Source organism: Syngnathus scovelli, chromosome 16 (assembly GCF_024217435.2).
Source record: "Syngnathus scovelli strain Florida chromosome 16, RoL_Ssco_1.2, whole genome shotgun sequence".
NCBI classification, from domain to species: domain Eukaryota; kingdom Metazoa; phylum Chordata; class Actinopteri; order Syngnathiformes; family Syngnathidae; genus Syngnathus; species Syngnathus scovelli.
In genome coordinates, this window is record NC_090862.1 from 3,274,237 (window position 1) to 3,295,907 (window position 21,671).

Here is a 21,671-nt window from a genome sequence, read left to right on the forward strand (position 1 = left end):
AGACTGCTTTGTGCGTGTGTTATCACGGGGAAAAAAAAGTTTAGAGGCGAGAAGATTCAGTAGTTTCCAAAAAAATGCCATTTAAATAATACACAACATGAAATGGGACCATGGATTGTGAAAATATTCCATTTGGAAATTTCAGATGCCAAATTAAGTGGTGGAGATCTTGTAAAAGTTGTCCGTAACTCCTCATGACCATGTCAACAGCCCAAGGCGTATTTGGGCAGCACAACATGGAATTGTACAAAACACTAACGATGGAAAAGCATCGTTTTGTTCGAATGTCAACATCTTTCTTGATGTGTGGTGGGATTCATTTGATTGACGTGAAGAAGAACACTTGTTTCTCACAAAGCTGTTTGAAAGTCTCGGTGTTAGTACAGTACAACAAGTACAAGTACTTAACAGGTTTATTCAAAACATTAAACTGCCATTTTACAGTTACATTTGCGCAAAATAACATTTAAAAAAATACAGGCTTTATTCTCTAAAAGAAACACTTACTTTCCCCAATTTGAAAAACATCCACAAAATGTGATTTTAACAGACGATACAATGGATTCAATTCAACGTAAGTTGCGAGAGAGGATGCTTCGTTGATGCATTTCCACAGAGTTGCTCGAGAGTTAGAATGAATAAAGACAACAGCACCTCTAGTGGTAGAAGGAAGGCTGGCTTGCAAATGACTTAATCATTAATGATGAGCTCATCGCAGCCCCAGTCTTCATAACTCCCATCTGGAAGGTATCGGCGGATGATGAGGGGGATCTTTCCGCACCTAGTGAAGGACACGAGGTGGTTGTGAATGTCATCAATTTGGGGAACATTTAATCCATTGCGCAATCACAGATTATTAGTTATAAACTGCCAACTACTATCATGCAGGTTATCTGTCACTTAGTGTTTTACTATTATGGTAGACCTAAAATATAAATTTTAGATATATTTATTTATTATTACCAAGATATTTACTACTGCTGTTTTTTTTTTTAAACTACAGAGGGTGCAAAAGAACACAAATACAAGCAATACTTACTTGAGCTCTTTCATGGCAATTTGTAAGGGGTCCGTTTCTCCTTCCAGTTCCACCATGACGGGTGCGCACATCCTGTTAAGAGCGCTATTAAGTTCCCGCGAGTATCCGGAGAACATGCAAACTCCACGTAAGATGCCTTGAGGCAAGATTTCAACTCAGAGCGGACATGCTAACCCCTTTTGAATGGATACATCAATGAAGACAGGTTCAAACTTTTGTAGTGCATGTAGTACTTGACATGTAAAAGCATTTTATAACATTTTATAAAATTGCAATTGTGTATTGTGCGCATTCAAGCCAAAACACTTACGCTATCTGGAGAGCTCTTGTTCCCAAAACTCTGGCTCGCTCATATTTTGTCATGTATGATGTTGTTATCCTCTTCTGGTTGGCCTGCTGGCCATCGCCGGCTGGTAGGATTTGTACATTCTCTTGATCTTCCTGTCAAAAAGAGACAAGAAAAGAAAGTTTCAGATTTATGGCTCAAAATGTTATCTTGGCAGGACGTCCAAAAAAAGATGGACACGTTAAGTCATGTTATGATAAAGCCTGAACTCACATCTTCTGGGTTTTCCAAGTCATCTAATTCTTCATCCTCTTCGGCATCATCAAAATCTCCGTCATCGAAACTGTAAAATTGTGAGAAGTTATTAATCTTAACAGGGGGGAAAAAAGACAACTATTGCAGTCACACATTTTTTTGTAGTTAGGTTACAAGGCAGGTGGACGACTAGCACACATTTCCTTCAAATATATCCCATAAGTGAAGCACTGAATGCAACTTTTTAAGTTACTTACTTATCTTCGTTGTCCGACATATCTTGCTGATGAGTCTAAATACACTAAATGAATTATTTCAATGATTTTATCCACCTGCTATGTTTGTTGTGTACAAGCTCATGCACGAGTATGATAGGCGATTCACTTCCGGTTTTTGTGTGCATCACAAAATGGATCCGGACTAACAGAGTATAAAAGTTTGGTTCCATTTGTTTAGTTTGTTTCATTCGACAACCAGAGCATCAATGTTATCATCAACACTGCCAGTATTCTTATAAGATCCGACAAATTTAGTTTTAAACAGCAAGATGTGCATTTAAGTTGTTTTATTACAGCACAGTATAATTCTGTGGTTTGTAAACAGCGACGTCTAGCGGATCTTTTGCGTCACGTCAATAATCAAGCGTTTTTGTTTTGCAAATTAATATCGTATATGAAACTTGAGAATTTTAACGTACATATCAAATCATTTTCTTGCATAAAAACATATTTAAGAAATTCTGAACATCGTGGAACATTTATTAATGTCAGAAGTGGATTCAATCTAAACATTGACACAAAGTATACAGAAACACACTTCAGAATATAAACTCCTCTCTAATTTTGACACTAAAAATAATTTTTTGTCTTTTGTTAACCATATACTATTATCCAATTTTTTTTTAAATATTCAAATATATTGAGGTGCAAGCCTCCATTTATATCTGTAGTAAAACATGCGTACTGTGACTGCATTGCAAAAAAATAAATACATATACAGTATATACATATCGTTAGCCTAATGGCATAATTTCTTACATCAAGGGTAAATGACAAAGTACTGTACAATGGAACGTCAATGTGTACAAGCATAACTCAATTTAGTATCTGAAGTTTATTCTTCTACAGTCTGGACAGAACTTCAGCTGTTTTTGTCCACAGAGTTTTTGTTGCGCTCGCTTTTCCGGTTCATCTTAAAAACCTTTGAGGGCTTGAATTTTCCTTTTGACTTCTTCATCTCTTTCAAATCTTCTTTCTGGAGCTCTGACAAAAAAAATCCACACAAGTCATCATTTCCAACATACTATGTAGCCATTTGAATAAATCAAGATCATTTCAAAGTATATCCTCACCTTGGTTCTTGTTTTCTTCCGAAAGTATATCTTCTTCTCGCTCCCTAATTGGAAAATGAAGCTGCGTTACTACGACGTAAAAATCAATTCTGGAATAATTTATTCTCAATGCACCTCTTCCTATCTTGATCCAAAATGCTGACGATCTGGTTCCTCTGCTCGATGATGCCAAGCAGCTCGGCCATCAGGCTTTGCTCTTGACTTCGATCTTCTGGACTCCACACGCTCTCTGAACATCCAGTATAAAAGAACCATAGCGTGTAACATCAAAATTTTATCTCAACAAATGTTTCCACAAACTCACCCGGTTTATTGAGGAGACGTCTAAGCTCATACTCAACATCTGCTTGCCTTTCTTCCAAACTTTGCTGCTTAGTCCTGCCACACAATCAGTTCAATGTGATTATCTGGATTTATTTCTTTTAAATACACACAGCAGTGCAAACACTTGCATTCCTACAATACTTGAGCTACTTACAAATAAACCAGCTCAGTATCTCGTCGCATCACAATTTGCCTTTCATGGGTAAGAGAGAGCCATTCGGTCACTAGACGTTCTTCCTCTTCTTCTAAAATTAAAAAGAAACATTGTTTTGTTCATGTTTTCTGTCTATTTTTGGTTGAAAATAAAATGCTTGACGAACCATTCTGGCACTCTCGGATATTTCTCTCCAATTCTACGCCTCTTTCCTCCAGTGCCTCCAGCTGTTTTGTCACTTGGCTTTTTTCCACCTGAAGATCTTCTGCAGAAGCGTACTGGTCTGCCTGGACCTGCCAAACGACAAATAATAGCCAGCATTCCTTTAAAAAAAGAAACATGTAATTAAAATTAGTTATAAATCAGCATCATACCTTCCTTTTAACAAGCGGGAAGCCGTGTCCGGGGGCAGCGGCTCGTCCAGATGTGAGGGCCTGGCATGTTTTGGATTTGGGTATTTCTGCTTTTGCATCATAATGGTCCTTCTCTTTGAAAACCTACATTAAAAAAAAATAAAAAAAAATTGTACATCCACTTACAACTATTGTATACAAATGACTTAAATATTAACCCACATTTTTAAAAAAATATTTCTTTCCATACCTTATTTGATTTATTGTCCTCCATCACCCCAAAAGGCAACTTAGTAGATTTAACAGCTGGCACAGAAAGACTTCTTGTCAAAACAGGACTATGATTTTTTTTTTGTGGGACACTAGCGCTCGTTAAATCTAAGCAACCAAGTTGAGCGGTGTGTCCACCATGAGTGTGCTGTGACTCCGTTTTGACGGCATCTTCCTCATCCAGGTCCTCACCGAAAGGATTGGGAGGAGGGACTCTCGGTCTGTACCAGTACACCTGTCCGTTTGGACCACGTTTGGAATGCGTGGGGGGTCCCGGGGACTGAACAGGAGGTAGTTGTGTCCAAGGTCCGGGATGGATGATGCCCAACCATGGATGGTTGGTTTTCACAGGATTTTTCTGACTAAGTACGATTAAGAAAGTGATGATGAGTGTTTGAGATTTATTTAAGTACAAAGAAAGAAATGTCAGCTGACTTACACTTGTGATGAAAAAGGAGAAGACGGACTTGGAGTTATCTGTTGAGGTGCCACCTGTTTACTCTCTTCAGTTACTTGTGCATAAGGTGAGGACGACTTTGGCGGCGCTTCAATTTTTTTCTTCCGCTCATCACTATTGGTTGTCTCCTCAAGGTTTTCTGGGAATTGCATCATTATTGAAGCGAGAATTCAACGAACATTACTTTTGCTGAGTTTGTTTCAGGTGTTTTATTTTTTTGTTGCATTAATTTCATGAAGTGGAAATAAAAACATAATAAATGTCTTTACCTGAGGTGCTGCTCGCTGTTTGGGAAAGTTGAATCCCGGCTGCAAGGGAAGAAACCGACTCCTCTTTGGAAGCCAGCTGTTGACTTTCTCCGGTCACTTGCAGTGACGAGAATTCCGAGGGGTCGTCAGTTTTTGTCTCTTCCGTTCTTGCCAAAAGCGATAACGAACCATCGTTGCCATCGCTTGCCTCGTCGACGTATTCCGGAGCAGGTTGAGGAGACGTTTCTCTTGACATGCTACTCCGCGTTTCCGATGACTCATATTGTACTGTTTGCTCGCTCTGCGGTGGTTTATAAAGCAGTCTGTCATGTGACCTTATCGTCTCAGAATACTGAGGAACGTTGATGAGCGTCAATCCGCCAAGAGACAGGCACTCTTCCTGTACCTCAAAGTTGTTATCTGTTATGTGATCAGAGCAGATGAAACAACCAGTCTTCTTTTCTGGAACGTAAAAGCCTGCTGCAAGTGTGCCATGGCATACTTTGCATCTGAAAGAAATATAAGTTGGTCATGTGACACATTTTCAGAAATGTTAGCAATATTTGAGTACCTGAAACAACTGCGATGCCAGATCTCGCCTCGGATTACTTGTCTCTGAATGAGATGAACGGGTTTCATACAAAAGCGACATGCATCGTGTAGACTTTTGTTCGAATAACCATCGTCTTTGCTGGAGGGCGAAGAACCCAAATGCTGGTGGAAAAAAGAAATTGGAAATACAAAATGGACTCTTTCTTTCATATGTTGGAAGATTTACTCTTTTATCACCTTGTTTGATGAAGTGCTGTGTGATGACTTCAAACTGGAAGGACCTGCTGCAAAGTCAAGATAGAAAATGGAAATGATGAATAAAGATCACAGGAGGAAAAACTCGTTTAGCGCAACTCGATTGCGTGTAAATAGAATGAGTGAAGATGAAATTGCAAATGAAGGTCACAATTGTTGATTTGAAATCTGACGACTTCAAATCAAAATAAAAAGTGTCAATGAGAGAAAGAGATGCTTCTAGACTTACCGTGAGATATCCCGCTGAAGTAGTGGTAAAATTGGGAAAGGTAAGTGACGACGCTCAAATAGTCAGGCACCTCGGTGGCAAGCAAATCTTTGGGGACCAGGAAAGCGGGGATGCCGAGTTTTGTCTCTGCAACCTCAAAGGCCTGAAAACAGTGCATGGAAAGACACCAAGCCAAATTACATGTATTATTAGATAATAATGTGCAACTGGTTGTAAATCACTGCTGTGCAAAATTACACGTTTGATCAAAGCGACACATGTTTCCATTGTGTGCAAATGACTCACCAGTTGGTTGTTTTCGTAAATATTCACTCTGGAGAGGAAGCTGAAATCTCTGGATGGAGATGAATGAAACAAGACAATAAGATTATTTAGAGTAGGAAATTTCAGTTCCTGTTAAAATGACATAACAAATGATCTGACTTTATTTGAACTACAACAAACCTGAGTAATCCACTTTACTTTAAAAGGAAGATGGCTACGAGTGAGATTAAGTTGTTTGGAAGAGATTAGGCCCACTGTAGATTAAACAGCATGCTACAACAAATGTTTTTTTTTTTTTGTGCACACCATGCAGCCAACTTCAGTCAAATAAAGAAAACTACTCACATGAGATCCGGGCGGTGTTTGTGGATGATTGCACAAAACGCAAGTCCATCTCGGAACGAGGTGGATAAATTGGTGATTTCCACTTGTGGGTAGGTGGTGCAGGTTTGAACACACCATTTGAGCAAGGATTTCCTCGGTGCCATCGTGTCATGGGTGGCACTGGACTTCATCACGAGGGTTGGGTCAGCGTGACATACATCAACACAGCAACGTGGAGGCGAAAGGCGAGCGAGTTCGAAGGCTACATTTAGCACGCCGTGTCAAATGTCAATATTGCATCATTAAAAACAAGGTTAGGTGAAGTCACGTTAATACTCATTTTCCGCATAGGAAAAAAAAAATCGCACGGAAGTTGACAAAAGTCGATCTTTTGCGACTTAGTTGGTGAGGATTCAGTCATAGAAGTCACTTCGCATCTCAAATTAAAATAAATCGTTGAATTGTGGCGCAATCGCAGGTCTATTTGATCGTAGAGGTCCTCAAATGTTATTTTTAAAAAATCCCCTCGCTGCATGTCCATCCATCTTGCTGTGCGCTACACAAGGTAATCAATAGCTGCCACTAGAGGGAGACAAAACGTGAGATTTTCCTAAAACCACTTTGCACAACTTTTTCGCGTTTGTTTTCTTTTAAGTGTTTATATCGAACATGTATAGCTCTTCCTCTTCCCTGCTCATCTCCAGACTACTTAAAATATGTATGTATATTTTTAACTGATTCATGCTTGGACGTAGTTGAAGATATGTTCAGTTAAATTTAATGTAATATTTCGGAATCAGTAGAGCTTGTTGTGATGAAAGACTAAATAAATATCTTTGAATTAATAGAAAAAGTAAAACCGCAAAATAAAAGCTTGACACACTTGCAGCCACAAAATATCTGACTGAAAATAATGTAATTAAATAAGGTTTTTATAATCACAACTGTGTCAAATTTCTGGTACAGTGACGTCATTTTGACAGCGCATGTTCAACATGGAGTTATGGCCACTCCAATTATTATTATCCTAACTATTAAATTAAACTCGCGTAAACCCCCAAAACATCATAATCTGTCAAAAATAAAAACTAATGCTTTATTGTTGTTTCATGTTAGCTCCGCCTATCCGCGTCTTTACGCATTGTACGTGCCTTTACGTAGCTCGTCACAAGGCAGACCAGACGACTTAAAGCTTGCTGTGATGGCTGCTCCTCCCGATTCGGAGAGTTTGGAGTCTCGCATCAGTGAGTTTTTGTTCTTAAATAGGCGCGCTTTATTGTCAGATGGTTACCGAACATACATAATAGAAGATCTGCGTGCTAAGTGTGAGGTGTCAATGTTGTTTAAGTGGCTAGCGAAGGCGGAAGGCGGTTCCGTGCAACACGGGAAGCTAAGCTAGCTCGACAGCTACCTGTACCTGGCAGCTGTCAACACAGCACAAACTAACGTACTGTCAGCTTCAAGGATTGATTTTTGTTTTTTGAGTAGTGAACGTCAGGGACTCTCGTTTTCAGTATCGCGTCCTACTTTGACTATTATTGCTGTTTACCCGGAAGAAAGTTCTGGATTTGACCGAAATCTCGTCGAGACTACACCGTCCAAGCTAGCTAACATTGACGTCCTATGTATCTTGAGGTTGGCTGTTTGCTTTTAGAAGCAAATCCCGAAATCAATGCTTTGCAGTCATTATCTACGCCGATATTTTGCATTAGGAAAAGAAATCTCACGACACACCACTAAACAAAATCGGCACATAAAAATCGCACAGGTTATTTATACACTTCTTGCTATGAAGTGGAAGAACATTTAATTGTGCGAGCATTGATTGACCCAGGTTTTGGGAATTTTGAATTAACGCAGATATTGTATAATCGATCATCTAGAGGAGCCTCGTAAGAAAGTGCATGTAGCAAGTAAGGACCCAAGATGTGTCCTGTAGGAGATGACTGCGAGCTGCTTCATAAAGCACCCCTAAACGACTCTGGAACAGTTGGCGAGCAAAGATACATTATTTACAGTAAATAACTTTAATACCAATTAAATGTCATTGATTTTTTTTGTTTTTAGCAGCACACCAGATAATCTCATCACAAATGATCTGATTGTCCACATCTTGCAAAGCATTCCTAACTATCTCATGATGACTTGGTGCACGGCGTTGCAACTATTTTACCGAGTTGGCATTTTTTTCTCTGCAACTTTTCATCCACATCTTGTTTATATTTCAGACAGAGCAACCAATCCACTAAATAGGGAGACTGACTGGAGCAGCATCAATGCCTTCTGTGAACAGCTCAACAATGATTTGGAGGGGTAAGAGCCAGATATATGCAAATTAGATCATTTTGACCAATTCCACTTTTTTAGTTAGTCTGAAAAGATCCATTAAAAACCCTCAATGAGTGAAATTTGTGTTGTGTTGCAGGCCTCAACTGGCTACCAGGTTGTTGGCCCACAAGATCCAATCTCCACAGGAGTGGGAGGCCATGCAGGCTCTTGTGGTAAACAAACCGTTTAGGTCACAATTGGCTTAAATGGTATTGATACTTTTTGTTTACATTGGCCTCTTTTGGAACTCTCAGCAATATGTGGAGAGCACAAGAGGGTGACAAAAGAGTTTTGGGTGTTACGCTTTTATCACGGCATCCTAGTCTTTCCCATATAGTGGATCCGGTTGATCTAGTTGCCCATTACTGATGTGGCAACTTGATATGCTTGTTTTTCCAACTGACTACACTGTAGCCCAAATCAGTTTTTTTGTTTTTTTTGCAATGCATGTAAATGAGAGCACTGATTACATTAGCGTTTTATCAGTGAATATGCACCTTTGGGGGATTTATCATATGCCTTCTTCTTCTTCAGGTTTTGGAGTCGTGTATGAAAAACTGTGGGAAACGCTTTCACAGTGAAGTAGGCAAGTTCCGCTTTCTCAATGAGCTCATCAAAGTGGTTTCGCCAAAGGTAGGATATTCTCATGTGCAGATTCCTGCACAGGTTTTTTTTTCCCCTTGCAGTCCATGTGACATGAGATGTTCTTGTCCTCGCACAGTACCTGGGTTCCCGCTCACCGGAGCCAGTGAAGAAGAAGGTCTTGGAGTTGATCTACAGCTGGACGTTAGGCTTGCCCGATGAGTCTAAAATCATAGACGCCTATCAGATGCTAAAGAAACAAGGTTGGAGGTCGCATGGAAAGCCATTTGCCATTAACTCATGATCTTTGTCCTACCTACTTGAACAGTGCAGCAACTAGATTTTTTTTCTTCATTTGAAGGTATTATCAAACAAGATCCACAACTGCCTCCCGATAAACTACCCAATCATCCACCACCCCGACCAAAAAATGCTATTTTTGAAGATGAAGAAAAGTCTAAAGTAAGAAATCTAGACATCAAGACTTCTCACCCACTTGCTTCCTTTTAACGGTCCTCGTACTTTGACAGATGTTGTCTCGCCTGCTGAACAGCTCGCATCCTGAAGACTTGAAGGCCGCCAATAAGCTCATCAAGGAAATGGTCCAAGAGGTAACCCCAAGACCAAAGCAGCAATGGAAATCCATTCTGTCTTTTTAATTACAATCAACCTGTGCACACAAAGATGGTCATTTTGAACTTATCGTAGGATCAGAGACGAACAGAGAAGGTGACCAAGCGGGTGGGTGCCATCCAGGAGGTCAAGGAGAGCATCACTTTGCTGACTCAGCTTCTGCAGGACTACGATGCCAACACTACAAATCAGAGTAACGCTGAGCTCATACAGGTGAGGGCAAAAGAGGGTCGCTTATCATTTTGAATGTGAAAGAACAATTTTGATCACGTTATTTTATTATTGTTCCAGGACCTTTACCAGCGCTGTGAAAAAATGCGACCCACACTATTCAGATTGGCAAGCGATACGGAGGATAACGATGAAGCTTTAGGTGAGCACTACCGTTATCAAAACCAGAAAACCACATTTTGTTTTGTGTAACCCGCCTCAAAATGTCATCTTGCGTGACCTTTTCCAAGGTTCCACAAGTTGTGTCTTAAGCTATTACAAACAGTAGACTCAATTGTTTCGCCTGCCTTGGACTTTTTTTCTTCCACTAGAATCCTAAAATAAACTCAATGATTGCACTTTAACTTAAAAAAAAAAAAGACATCTTAAGTAGATGAGTAATTTATTAATAGGACTTAAATCTCAACCGTATCAGATGGTTATTGATTGACATTGTCTGCATGTCCAAAGGCACGGCGTTGCTTTGCCACCATTGTCTGGTAAGATACTATATTTGCGTAAAGAAAGCAGTACTAGCAATTAGCAGTAATTGATCTAAAGCATCGCTGCGTGCCGATTGCAGCGTCCTCTAGTCCAAAGCCAATTGTGGACCTAACAACCTAAGCCACAAAGCCGTTTGTCAATCTTTTGTGCTCCAGTGATGACATTAAAGGGCTTCTTTTCTGGGCTTTCCGCAGCGGAGATCTTGCAGGCCAACGACAGCCTGACCCATGTCATCAATTTGTACAAGCAGCAGGTGAAAGGGGAGATTGTGAACAGCAACAATGCATTAAATGCACAAAAGGAGACAGGTTGGTGAAGCAGTGCTAAGTGATTGGCTATGAACACATTCAGATTTTTTTTTTTTTTACCTCATAGTGGGGACAGCACTGCTGGATCTGTCTGGCTTGGACACATCGCCCCAGTCGCCTCCATCCTTCCCGGAACTCCCGACTCCAACCGACAGCCTCAATGCAACCTCGCAGGAAACTGGCATCTCCTTACTTGATGATGAACTCATGTCGCTTGGTAACCCTCATTTTTTTGAATCTGCATATAAAGTAGTCAAACATTTTGTCAAGTTGGGATTGTCCCACACAGGTTTAAGTGAAGGAACACACACCTCGAACCCTCCCTCCCAGCCCGAGGACTCCACAGCTTGGGACTCCTTCCAGGTACGTGGCACAAAAGAACTTTAAATATGTTGATCTTCTCTTGTATTGATGTCATTTTCTCCTTCAAGTCATCTGACAGTATCGATGCAGACACCCCAGCAGCACCTAGTCTTCTCCTGAGTCCGGAACCTTCCTCCCACTCGCACCCGGTCTCTCCCGCCTCTGCTCCCAAAGGCTCAGTCCTGGATGAACTGGATTTATTAGGAAAGACGCTGCTGCAGCAATCTCTTCCTCCCGAAGGCCTACAGTTCAAATGGTAAAAGAAATACATTTGGGGTAAATAAATAATTATCTTTTGATACTGTGCTGCGATACTGAGCTTTGAGGTTTTCTTCATTAAAAAGAATAATTCCGTATTTACACCAGTGAATATGATGGTAACCAGTCTGTGTCTGCATGCAGGGACAAACAGCAGGTCAAACCAACTCTGAGAGATCTACAGAGCAAGTCGGGGTCTACTATTCCCCCCAACCGCATCCCGCTCTTCAGCTCAGACCGCCCCGCGTTGCCCCTCCCCTCTGAGGCCACCACGTTTGACATGTCCCCCGCATGCCCAGAGACTGCATCTGCGGAGCTTTCCCTGGCTGATGTCTTTGTGCCTCTAGAATCCATTAAACCTAGTAAGTAGACTTGCTTTTTTTTTTTTTTTTTAAACAATTCAATTGCTGATATAATCATGGATGGATTCGCCTACCAGGTAGTCTGCTGCCTGTGACTGTCTTCGACGGACACAGCCTGCGGGTCCTTTGCCACTTTGCCCGTGATTCGCCACCATCTCGCCCCGACGTGCAGGTGGCCATCATCTCCATGCTGTCCTCCGCTCCCGTGCCTGTCACCAACATAAACATAAACATCTCTGCTCAGAAGGTCAGAGAGGAATTTTTTTTTGCTCCTTTTCCCCATTATTGTGATGTCACATTGTTCTACTTCTGCAGTCAATGGGAGTAAAGTTGCAGCCAGCATCTGGAAGCGATTTGCCACCGTTCAATCCCATCCTTCCTACTGCTGCTGTCACACAGATCATGTTACTGGCCAACCCAAACAAGGTACACCCAAGTTTGAACTCTTTCAAAATCACTCCAAGTCCTGTGTTTAACATCTTCTTCCCGTTTGTGCGCTTTAGGAGAAAGTTCAACTGCAGTACCGATTGAGCTTCACCTTGGGCGACCAGGTGCACAACGAGAGTGGCAGTCTTGAAAACTGGCCTGCTTCAGACACTTGGGGGAACCTATAGCGGCCGGCAAAGTTCAACCTGACAGACTCTTGTCCAACAAACTCAGCTACACTCCGTACCTATTCTAAATTTTTGTTTGTGCCCCCTCTTTCTGCTCATGCTCTCTGTACGTGCTTTGCTTTAACTGACTTGTTAATACCGCCTCTTTTTTTTTTTCTTCTTCTCTCTCTCTTCCCCCAAATCTTTTAAAGACTGCTACAAATGAAGAACCGACATTCACTACTGCATGTGCATATGTGCTTCAGGTGGTTTGGCCTGGAGCACAACGTTTGACTTTGTAGATTTGGTCCTCACTTGTGCATGCTCTGCTATCATGCCGTATGCGCCAAGACAGAAAGGACATATGCGTTACCTCCTCTTAGTTTGTCAAACCAAAAACTGCTGAATCATCACTTATGTCTCTCATCAATGGGGACTTTTCCTTGTTTGTGTCATGACAAAAAAAAGTACTGTGACATTGTGTATTTTCTGCCATATGTGCCTCTTTCTCAGTTCTGTTTAACTTTTAGCACATTTGTTCTGTAATACATGATTTATTTCAACAAGTTGCAGTGTATCATTATATTTTAATATACTTTTTGTTTTTTAAATAGGATCTTTGTTCAATTGTGACCATGGCTCTTCCTATATCACCAATACATGAGTAAAGTAAAATTGAAGATGCATGAAATGGATTGCTAAACAAATTACAACCTAGAGCTTGGTGTCCATCTTGTTCATTTGAGCTCTGCAGTCTTGAGAGACCTTCCTCACATTCTGCTCCCTCCTCCTTAGTGTGACTGCTTTGTAAATACCAATGTACATTTGACCTGTGCAAAAGCATAAACAGTGCTAAGATATGAAGGAGTAATAAAGGTTTTGGTGGAGGTGGGGATTAATTTAAACACTGGTGCAGTAAGTTTGTTCATATTCGTCTTGTTTGCAGGCTTGTCATGCTTACAATAGTTCAATTGTGTTGTTCATGTCTCCCACATTTTATCATAGCATTTTAGTTAACATCAATTTCGTGGTCTCATTTAAGAACACAAAAATTTACTTTTAAATGGATGCAAATTGGGTCCCCACAATGACCAAGTGTGCGTCATGATTGGGACTCCCTCTGGTGTATACTAATTATCCGCCAGAGGGCAGTATACAACAAACATGATAGACGACTTTGCCAACTGTTATTTTTTGAAGACAAATTACGACTATGGATTCTTTGCAATGGCTAGTCTGTGGCGTTTGGTATTATATGTTACCATTAAATAATACTTAAGATAGAAGTTGTGCAAAGTTGTGTTTCAAATCCACATTTTTAAAAAAGTTTTCTTTCACAACAAGAGCTGTTTTTGATTAGCTTTAAGCTTCACATAAATCCAGCAAAAATCTCAAAATGAACATGGACACATTTTTCATACCCTCTTCCCCAAGATTAAGTGTTCAATCACATCCATTTTCAAATTCTTAATTAAAATGGGTCATGCACCTAGCAGGGGTGGCCAACCAGTCAAAGACTAAGAGCCACATCATGCAGTCCTACAGTACTAAGAACACACACAAACTCTCAGTTCAACAAAGTCCACAAACAAAAACAAAATAATTTACAATAGCGTTTTTTCCACTTACTATGCATGTTGCTTAGTGCGACTTCTGGCATTCCTTGCCTTGAACAATCCTCTTCAAATCTGGCTTGTATTCCGTTGTTGCTACTCGAAGCAATTTCTTTTTATTGGATGTCTGATACCATTCGTTTGAGTTTGTCGTTTTTTTTTGTGTGTCTGTTTTTCTCCCTGACTGTCCAAATTGCGCTTGCGAAATTCAGTCCGTTTTGGAAAGTCCTTATCGATGTTAGCGTGGAGTGAGTTGAGTCCTGTGTTCATCTTCATATTTCCGTTTAGCTGTGCATTTTTCCCCCCCGCCATTTTGAAAGCGAAATTACAATTAGTACTAATTGTTTCCTCCAATGGGTTTGCCCCTCCTGCTTTGTGGAGTTTCACCTCATGCGCATGCGCGTTTGACGAAAATACCATCTTGAACTCGAGAAGCGAACACGCCCAAAAAAAAAAAAAAAGACAATATCACACCTCCGTTGACCTCTTTATTCTTCACACATAATTTGCATCTAACAAATTGTGTTAATCTAAATAATAACAACAAAACGTTGCTGGCAGGTTTAACTTATTTGCAATTCTTATGCCTAATAGGATAATCCAATGTCCCATGTTAAAATGCCCCCATTTGGATGGTGTCAATAAAATGTACCCTTTAAGGTCAAAATGGCCATGCCCCCATCCTCAGAAGTACCCTGTGGGGTCGCTTTTGTCACACAGCTCCACATGCACATGCGAGGTGATTCCCGGGTAAACGCTCTGCATGGGCATCATGACGCCCAGACGCTGACCCTTGCTCACGGTTCCTGAAGTCCTGTCAGGCTGCACATAAAACAGCTTGACGCAAAGACCTGCAAGTGTTGGTGAAGATCAGAAGTGACAAAGTAGTTGCTAGTTAATTTTCTGACAACGCTTCATTTTTACTGACCTTCGCCACTTATTACAAGGCCGCGGTCGATGGCGGCCTTATCGGGATCATTGTAGACAACTAATCCTCTGTTGATAGTAGTAACGTCAAATGGAGCGTAGACCTCTGAGCCGTCATTACAAATGATGTCCACACCTTGGTGACGCCTGGATCCCCTGGAACACACACATCAACAAGTCAAAAAGTCAACTCCCGCCTGCCCGACATGTGTCCAGCCACCTTACCGTGGGGCCCCAAAGTGGCCTGCACCCAAACGATCTGATGTCCTCGGGTTGTTGTTGGGATTCCCCTGACATATCTGGCCAAAGGTCACTCCTTCACACACACACACCAGAGCTACACACAAATATATATACAGGTTAGAAGGAAAAGGGACAGATGAAGATTTTGAGAAACACCAGGCCATGTTCTCACCCAGCAGAGCTGCCAACAGAGCCACGTTCTTCATCATCTTCATTGCAATGACTCCTGCCGGGATCCACGACGGCTTTTATCCACAGCCTAACAACATGGACAGGGAGAGCCCGCCTCTCAATTACAACATTACAAAAATTCCACCGGGCAACCAGTTGTTAAGTCAATAAATTGCACATGCAAGCAGACAGTGACTTGACTTTTGATCATTTTGCTGTCTGCACATCTGCCCCAGTGTCAAAGTTCTTGTTGAGCAAGACTGGAAAGTCTGATCAGTTATCACATTCACACACAAAAAAGGTCTACATAATATTCAAGTTCAATTTATAAAAGATCTTAGTGTGAATTAACTTTTCATTTGTTTGCAAGTTTACTCATGGGAAGTTGTATCACATTGATTTTGTTGACCCCCACCCCCCCCTAAAGATTATGCCCGGGAGTACCACACCCCATAATTTATTTTTGTTATCTTTTTACCTTTTTTAATTTTTTTGAGGGTCATACATACTTGGAGATTACCCGCAATGTTATTTTACAAAAGGTTGTTGGCAATGGTTGTCAAAAGAAATGAGGGGGATTTGAGTAAGAGGGTCTACCACTGTTAATAATGTTTCTGTCAACATGCAAAGACGCGATTACATTTACAGCTGAAATAAAAGTAGAATTTCCTGATGAGTGGCACAGCGAGAAAAATATTTGCAGAGGAGGTGTACGCGAGTTGGGCAGAGCGTGCCTCGCTCCCATAAATTTCCAAACGAGTCCAAAGCTTCAAATGAAATCTATTTGCTCATTTAGATGAAAGCAAACAGGGTGAAACTGGCTAAAAAAATAAAATAATTTAAACTGCTTTTGATCAGGAGAAATAATCATATTTTCATTATTCAGCAAATCCACATCCAAACACTTTAGTACAACTCCTGTCTCAGGATAGACACAGACAGCCAGAAGTCTATTTTGGTCATTTGGTATTTCATTTGGAAGGAGATGGAGAAGTAGATATGCTTCTTTAATGCATGAAGTTTCTAACAATCTAAATTCCCAGCTACAGAAAAACATTTTGGTACAAACGTGTTCAAAAGCTTCCGTCAAAACTACTCACTACGACAGTTAAAATACAGCCATATGACAACAGTATATAATGCTTAGTCCATGTATATACAAAATATACTTTCTGATTCATTAGGTACAATTACAAAACAATCCTGTGAAATCTTACCGTCATCAGATAATAATAAATTTGTGCTGAACAGGCAAATATGCTTTCAGTAGTCTGTTCGGGTTGTCGACAAAAATCAATTAGTATGTGACACTGTAAAAACTAAATCTAAGATTAAATCTCTCCAATCATTGATTTAATAAATCTTGTTAAATCAGACATTGCTATTTTATTGGTAGATATTTTTGCTTTTCCTCTTCCTTTGCTATTCATCTTTTTTGTACCTAATTAATCAGCAAGTTAAGTATCCAGGCCGATGATCATGTGCCAGGTGGTGGAGGCTGAGCAAACTCGAAGGGAGCGTGCCCCATCAGGCCCATCACAGGTTGGGGCAGGAGTAACTGCTGGGCCATTAGAGGCTGGGGAACAGACAAGGGGGGTGGGACTGGTCCCATTTCGCCTCCCACTGCTGAGGAGCCCACCACGGGACAGCTATACTGGCCAGCACTACTACTGCTGTTGCTAATGCTATCTTTCTGGTATGAGCTGCTGCTGGAGACATAGCTGCGCCCTCCATTCCTGCTGCTGCGATCCCTGTAAGACGAGGATGAAGACGAGTCCCCGTCCCGGCTGCTGGAGCCTCGACTGTCACGGGCGTCACGGGAGTCGCGGTCATCACGTGCGTCACGGCTGTAGCTGCTGCTCCCGCGGGCACTGCTGCTGCTGCTGCCGCCTCCCCCGACCGAGCGCATTCGACGCTCACACTCGTCTTGGTACATCAAGTTGGGATTGTCGGAAGAGGAACCGCCTCGGAAACGGGAACGGCCACCTCGGAGAAGATTAAAGGAACAAATAAATGAATAAATATTTGATGAAAAAAAATAAACAAATATATGAATTAACAAATAAATCAAATATTCTACAACAGAAAACATCCCTCACCTCCGCCTCCTCCGCCGCGTCCAGTGTCAACCAGCTGCAGCAGTTTGGGATTGATAGCCTGTCTGGCCTCCTCAAGAACCCGGATCAGATCCCGAGCCTGGCGGAGGTTACTCGGAGTAAAGAAAGTGTACGCCGTGCCTTTGTTGTTGCTGCGGGCCGTGCGTCCGATCCGATGGATGTAGTCTTCCGAGGAATTGGGGTAGTCATAGTTGATGACAAACTTGACATCCTCCACATCTTTTGGACATTCGGGGCAGTAATAAAGGGTTGAATGGGGTCAGTAGGGGAAAACAAAAATAGTCGTCAGAACAAAATAATACTTGTGTTGAACATTGCAAAGTTTGAAGTCACACTTATTTCTATCCACTTACCGGCTATTTTTGTACAGCATACAATTAATCTGAGTCGAGACTATGACAAATATAAAAAAATGACAAAGCTTTTTTGTTTCACTTGACCCCCTTTTAAAGTTTATAAATAGGTTATAAAGGGGCCCACCGCAACTACACCGTCTTGACAAGTGCGGAGCAGAATGGCGTTGGAAGTCTATCGGCGCTAAAATGACAAAGGGGTGGGGCTCTAAAAATAAATCAAAGTAAATAACAGTAAAGAGGTTGAAAGAGTGGATGAAGATGTTTAAGCGGTTGAACTGATGTGTGGAAGGAGAATTAGGGGAACGAACAATTACAGAGGTGACTCCTCCAGGCCAGGACTCCTGCCAGCCAGGACCAGACATGACGTCCGCAGAGGGAGAGGCCGGCCGCCACAGCCAGTGGTGGTGTGTTTGGTGGTGGTGGTGGTGACGGCGATGGCGGGGGGGCCTGGGGGGGTGTCAGAGGCTGAATCGTTGGGGGGCGCGCAGCCTGCAGCACAGCCGTCCATGGGCGACTCTGGCTCCGATCCACCCTCAGCTCCCGGTGGATGAGTCGCTCGTCCCGTGACGCACCACAGTGTTTCTTAGTGGCACCAATTGAGAGCTGATTGTTCTGATACAGACACGCTTGGTTGACGCGCGCGGCTCCTCCAATCAGTGTGGTGCGCCACTTGGACGATGGCGTGGCTGAGGGGAGCCCACCCTGACAGCCCAGCAGCCCCCCATGCTCGCCCCTCCTGCCGTGCCCCCTCCCCGGTCAGCCAGGCGGTCGGTCGTCCTGGCAAGGCCGGGAGAGAGCTTCGTGTGCTTTGTGGGCTCGGCGGCGGCGGCTGTGCCGGACTGATTAATCGGGCCGTCTCTCTCCCAAGTCGGCTTTCGATTAGTCATGCCTAGGTCCGGCTGCAGGCTCCCGAGGGCCTGTGTACTTCTAGTTGGCAGAAGAGAGACTTGGAAACAAACAAAGGAAAGAAAATGAAAAGAAAACAAATGAACATAGAATTAGGTTCACGCTTGATCTGCATGGCTAGCCTTACCTCTTACATACATTTGGTATACCTCACGTTCAACTTTAAAGGGCTTCGCTAAAAACATGATTTGCTTCGTAGATGCACACTGATCTGAGAAGCAACGCATCATTTCTTTGGCAAAGAGGAGACTTCTGTATATTAGCACCTTACTCTTACCTAAACAAATCAAATGTTTGTGTACAGTGCAAAGGTCATTTTAACACTCAGGACATACCCAAACCGCGGGAAGCCACGTCGGTAGCGATGAGGATTGGAGCTTTGCCACTGCGGAACTCTAAAAACGCAAGGAAAATTGAATTTGGGTTATTGTAAATAAATTAAATGTATAAAATAAAGTGTTTCGTGTACCCGTTAACACCCAGTCTCTCTCTGGCTGGCTCTTGTCACCATGAATGCACATCGCCGGCCACCTATGAAAAACAAACAACTCTTGCCGTGTCACCGATAGCTCCTCAGACTCTTAAAACATCTTCCCGGGCTCACCCATCACGTCTCATCCTACGTGTGAGGTCATCACATCGCTTCTTGGTCTCCACAAAGATGATAGTCTTGTTCTCTTTCTCAGCCATAATCTCTTCCATCAGCTGTATTAACCTGAAAAGGAACAAATGTGATTTCAAAAATAACACGCAAGAGGGGCGGTTTCTTACTTGTTGTCTTTTTCACTATCCATGCACACGTCAACGATTTGAAGGATGTTGTGGTTCGCACTGAGCTCAAGCGCGCCCACATTTATCTGCACGTAGTCTTTGAGGAAGTCTTCGGCCAGTTGACGGACCTCTTTCGGCCAGGTGGCGCTCCACATCAGCGTCTGTCGATCCGGCTAGACGTGTGCAAAAAATATTACAGGTCATAAAAATTTAAATTTCCAACATCAGGCTGGATAATGCTATGTGTGGACTGGCGTTACCCTGATCTGGTCGACAATTTTACGAATTTGAGGTTCGAATCCCATATCCAGCATACGGTCAGCTTCATCCAGAACTAAATACGTGCAACGTCGCAGGTTGGTCTTGCCTGCCTCGAGAAAGTCAATCAGGCGACCCGGAGTGGCGATGCAGATTTCAACTCCTGGGAGGAAAGAAGAGAGAAATAAAAGACTGTGTGGTGAATTTAGAAACGTCCAAGTCAATAAATTCATACCCGAGGATTTGATGAGAATAGAATATTCAAGGGTCAATAATGTGTACCTCTCTCCAGATCTCGGATCTGCGGTCCTTTAGGAGCACCCCCGTACACACAAGTGGTTTTAATGCGGGATGATTTTCCATAGTCGTACGCCACCTGCTGGACCTGCTGTGCCAGTTCTCTTGTAGGGGCCAGAACCAAGCACTGGAGAGGATCAAAACAATCGCAGTGTTTCTCAACCCAAATTTAAACACGCTTAGAATATTTTTTGATTGTGGTTGGGAATACTCAGCGATAAGAATATTCTGCTTCTCTTTACGTACAATGGGTCCATCTCCACGCTCCAGATAGGGCTGATGGTTGATGTGCACAATACCTGGCAGCAGATACTGCGGGGAATTGATTCTATTAGGTTATGACGAACGTTAATGACCGTGATGACATTTATTGTAAAAGACTTACCGACAGAGTCTTCCCAGAACCAGTCTGGGCGATTCCAACCATGTCCCTCCCACTGAGGGCTAGAGGGAATCCTTGAGACTGAATTGCTGTCGGCTCCTTGAAATTTTGCTGCATCAAGACATCCATCACATATTCTAAAAGGAAAAAGAAATCAAGCACTTTTGTTTTGTGTATTCGGGTTCAGGTTGGCAGATGCTTACGAGGAAATTTGGCTTGATGGAATCCGGTGACAGGCTTTGGACAGCCTGAACCTCGAATAGTTATTTCTTTCTTAGTTCTGTACTCATCGACGTCATACTGTGGGGGGAAATAACAGTCTCGATTTAATTTCACAACCTGAAGTTGTATGTTAAAAGAATGCGTTAAAAGAAAACATACCTGACTCATACGTTGTACTTCCGGATGCTCGGTGTAAAAGTTCTTCTCGAATTTGGGGAGTTCATCCAGGTCCCATCTTTTCTTCCGTAAACGTTCACCCGGACTGCCGAATTTTTTGATCGATGATGAGCTGCTTCTGCTGGACCCGAAACGAGGGCTTCTGTAATATGATAACAAAACCACTTTATTGATGCGTATTATATTTGGACATGAAACCGAAATTAGCACTTTCATAGCGCTGATCTCAAACATGGGATGTATATAAATAAGAGCTACAGTTAGCTTTCAAGCTAACATTGTTTTATTGTCAAATCTCACCCCCTGTCACGACCACGGTCCCGATCTCGGTCTCCGTAAGAACCTCTCATTTTGAAGATTCTGCTCCCTAAGGAAATAAAGAAATTGTCTACGATTTGTTAGATTTCGTAGGCTTTTCCCGAGTTAGCTTTTTTCGGGCTTTCTGAAAGAAGCTACAAATACAAACCAACGCGAGTTCTGGTTCGGACAAAAGATGATCAACGTGTAACGCTGGTTGTATTCAACTATGGCGTCGTTAAAAAAAAGCTTAGTTTTGGTAAACAAAACAAAAAAATACGAAGTAGCGTATCTTTAATGATAGTGAAGACGTTTCGACTGCTGTTCAAGTGAAGATAACAGCTATGTTGTTAGCTTAGCAATTCGGCTGGATACATAGGCCACGTTGATTGGTTGGTTGCTGGCCAGCCCCGCCCCCAGAATATTGATTGA

General features: G+C 42.2%; 5 protein-coding genes across 8 annotated transcripts; 1 reads left to right on the top strand and 4 right to left on the bottom strand.

Moving 5' to 3' along the window:
• Positions 1 to 395: 395 nt before the first annotated feature.
• On the bottom strand, positions 396 to 2,000 carry polr2f (RNA polymerase II, I and III subunit F). The gene is made up of 5 exons (XM_049746149.1): positions 1,838 to 2,000; positions 1,599 to 1,668; positions 1,350 to 1,480; positions 1,040 to 1,111; positions 396 to 781 (listed from the first exon to the last, which is right to left on the bottom strand). The coding sequence occupies exons 1-5, from the start codon at positions 1,855 to 1,857 to the stop codon at positions 691 to 693; spliced, it is 384 nt and encodes a 127-aa protein (XP_049602106.1). The 5' UTR covers positions 1,858 to 2,000; the 3' UTR covers positions 396 to 690.
• Positions 2,001 to 2,317: 317 nt separating this feature from the next.
• Positions 2,318 to 6,960, bottom strand: LOC125984197 (MICAL-like protein 1). The gene is made up of 15 exons (XM_049746153.2): positions 6,383 to 6,960; positions 6,059 to 6,107; positions 5,774 to 5,915; positions 5,527 to 5,573; positions 5,309 to 5,451; positions 4,759 to 5,246; positions 4,472 to 4,628; positions 4,013 to 4,394; positions 3,784 to 3,906; positions 3,576 to 3,702; positions 3,410 to 3,500; positions 3,236 to 3,309; positions 3,046 to 3,160; positions 2,932 to 2,975; positions 2,318 to 2,842 (listed from the first exon to the last, which is right to left on the bottom strand). The coding sequence occupies exons 1-15, from the start codon at positions 6,550 to 6,552 to the stop codon at positions 2,721 to 2,723; spliced, it is 2,274 nt and encodes a 757-aa protein (XP_049602110.1). The 5' UTR covers positions 6,553 to 6,960; the 3' UTR covers positions 2,318 to 2,720.
• A 484-nt stretch (positions 6,961 to 7,444) lies between these two features.
• On the top strand, positions 7,445 to 13,407 carry gga1 (golgi-associated, gamma adaptin ear containing, ARF binding protein 1). Of its 3 annotated transcripts, none has more exons than XM_049746003.1 (17): positions 7,445 to 7,605; positions 8,590 to 8,674; positions 8,787 to 8,862; positions 9,224 to 9,322; positions 9,411 to 9,534; positions 9,633 to 9,733; positions 9,802 to 9,882; positions 9,980 to 10,117; positions 10,196 to 10,277; positions 10,813 to 10,926; positions 10,994 to 11,143; positions 11,216 to 11,289; positions 11,358 to 11,545; positions 11,692 to 11,909; positions 11,987 to 12,156; positions 12,225 to 12,335; positions 12,413 to 13,407. In XM_049746003.1, the coding sequence occupies exons 1-17, from the start codon at positions 7,563 to 7,565 to the stop codon at positions 12,521 to 12,523; spliced, it is 1,965 nt and encodes a 654-aa protein (XP_049601960.1). In that variant the 5' UTR covers positions 7,445 to 7,562; the 3' UTR covers positions 12,524 to 13,407. The 3 variants fall into 3 exon arrangements, with proteins under 3 accessions (XP_049601960.1, XP_049601962.1, XP_049601961.1); XM_049746005.2 differs by lacking the exon at positions 7,445 to 7,605 and adding an exon at positions 7,669 to 7,996; XM_049746004.2 differs by lacking the exon at positions 7,445 to 7,605 and adding an exon at positions 8,151 to 8,378.
• Positions 13,408 to 14,590: 1,183 nt separating this feature from the next.
• On the bottom strand, positions 14,591 to 15,617 carry LOC125984184 (leukocyte cell-derived chemotaxin-2-like). The gene is made up of 4 exons (XM_049746141.1): positions 15,458 to 15,617; positions 15,268 to 15,379; positions 15,044 to 15,198; positions 14,591 to 14,966 (listed from the first exon to the last, which is right to left on the bottom strand). Exons 1-4 carry the CDS (start codon positions 15,498 to 15,500, stop codon positions 14,800 to 14,802), a joined length of 477 nt encoding a protein of 158 aa, XP_049602098.1. The 5' UTR covers positions 15,501 to 15,617; the 3' UTR covers positions 14,591 to 14,799.
• Positions 15,618 to 16,442: 825 nt separating this feature from the next.
• LOC125984118 (probable ATP-dependent RNA helicase DDX17) lies at positions 16,443 to 21,622 on the bottom strand. Of its 2 annotated transcripts, XM_049746036.2 has the most exons (14): positions 21,409 to 21,622; positions 21,243 to 21,309; positions 20,925 to 21,084; positions 20,747 to 20,843; positions 20,547 to 20,680; positions 20,408 to 20,473; positions 20,147 to 20,288; positions 19,867 to 20,027; positions 19,607 to 19,779; positions 19,440 to 19,550; positions 19,305 to 19,366; positions 19,171 to 19,230; positions 17,556 to 17,792; positions 16,443 to 17,442 (listed from the first exon to the last, which is right to left on the bottom strand). In XM_049746036.2, the coding sequence occupies exons 2-14, from the start codon at positions 21,290 to 21,292 to the stop codon at positions 16,934 to 16,936; spliced, it is 1,962 nt and encodes a 653-aa protein (XP_049601993.1). In that variant the 5' UTR covers positions 21,293 to 21,309; positions 21,409 to 21,622; the 3' UTR covers positions 16,443 to 16,933. The 2 variants fall into 2 exon arrangements, with proteins under 2 accessions (XP_049601993.1, XP_049601992.1); XM_049746035.2 differs by having other exon boundaries at positions 21,243 to 21,622.
• Positions 21,623 to 21,671: the final 49 nt, after the last annotated feature.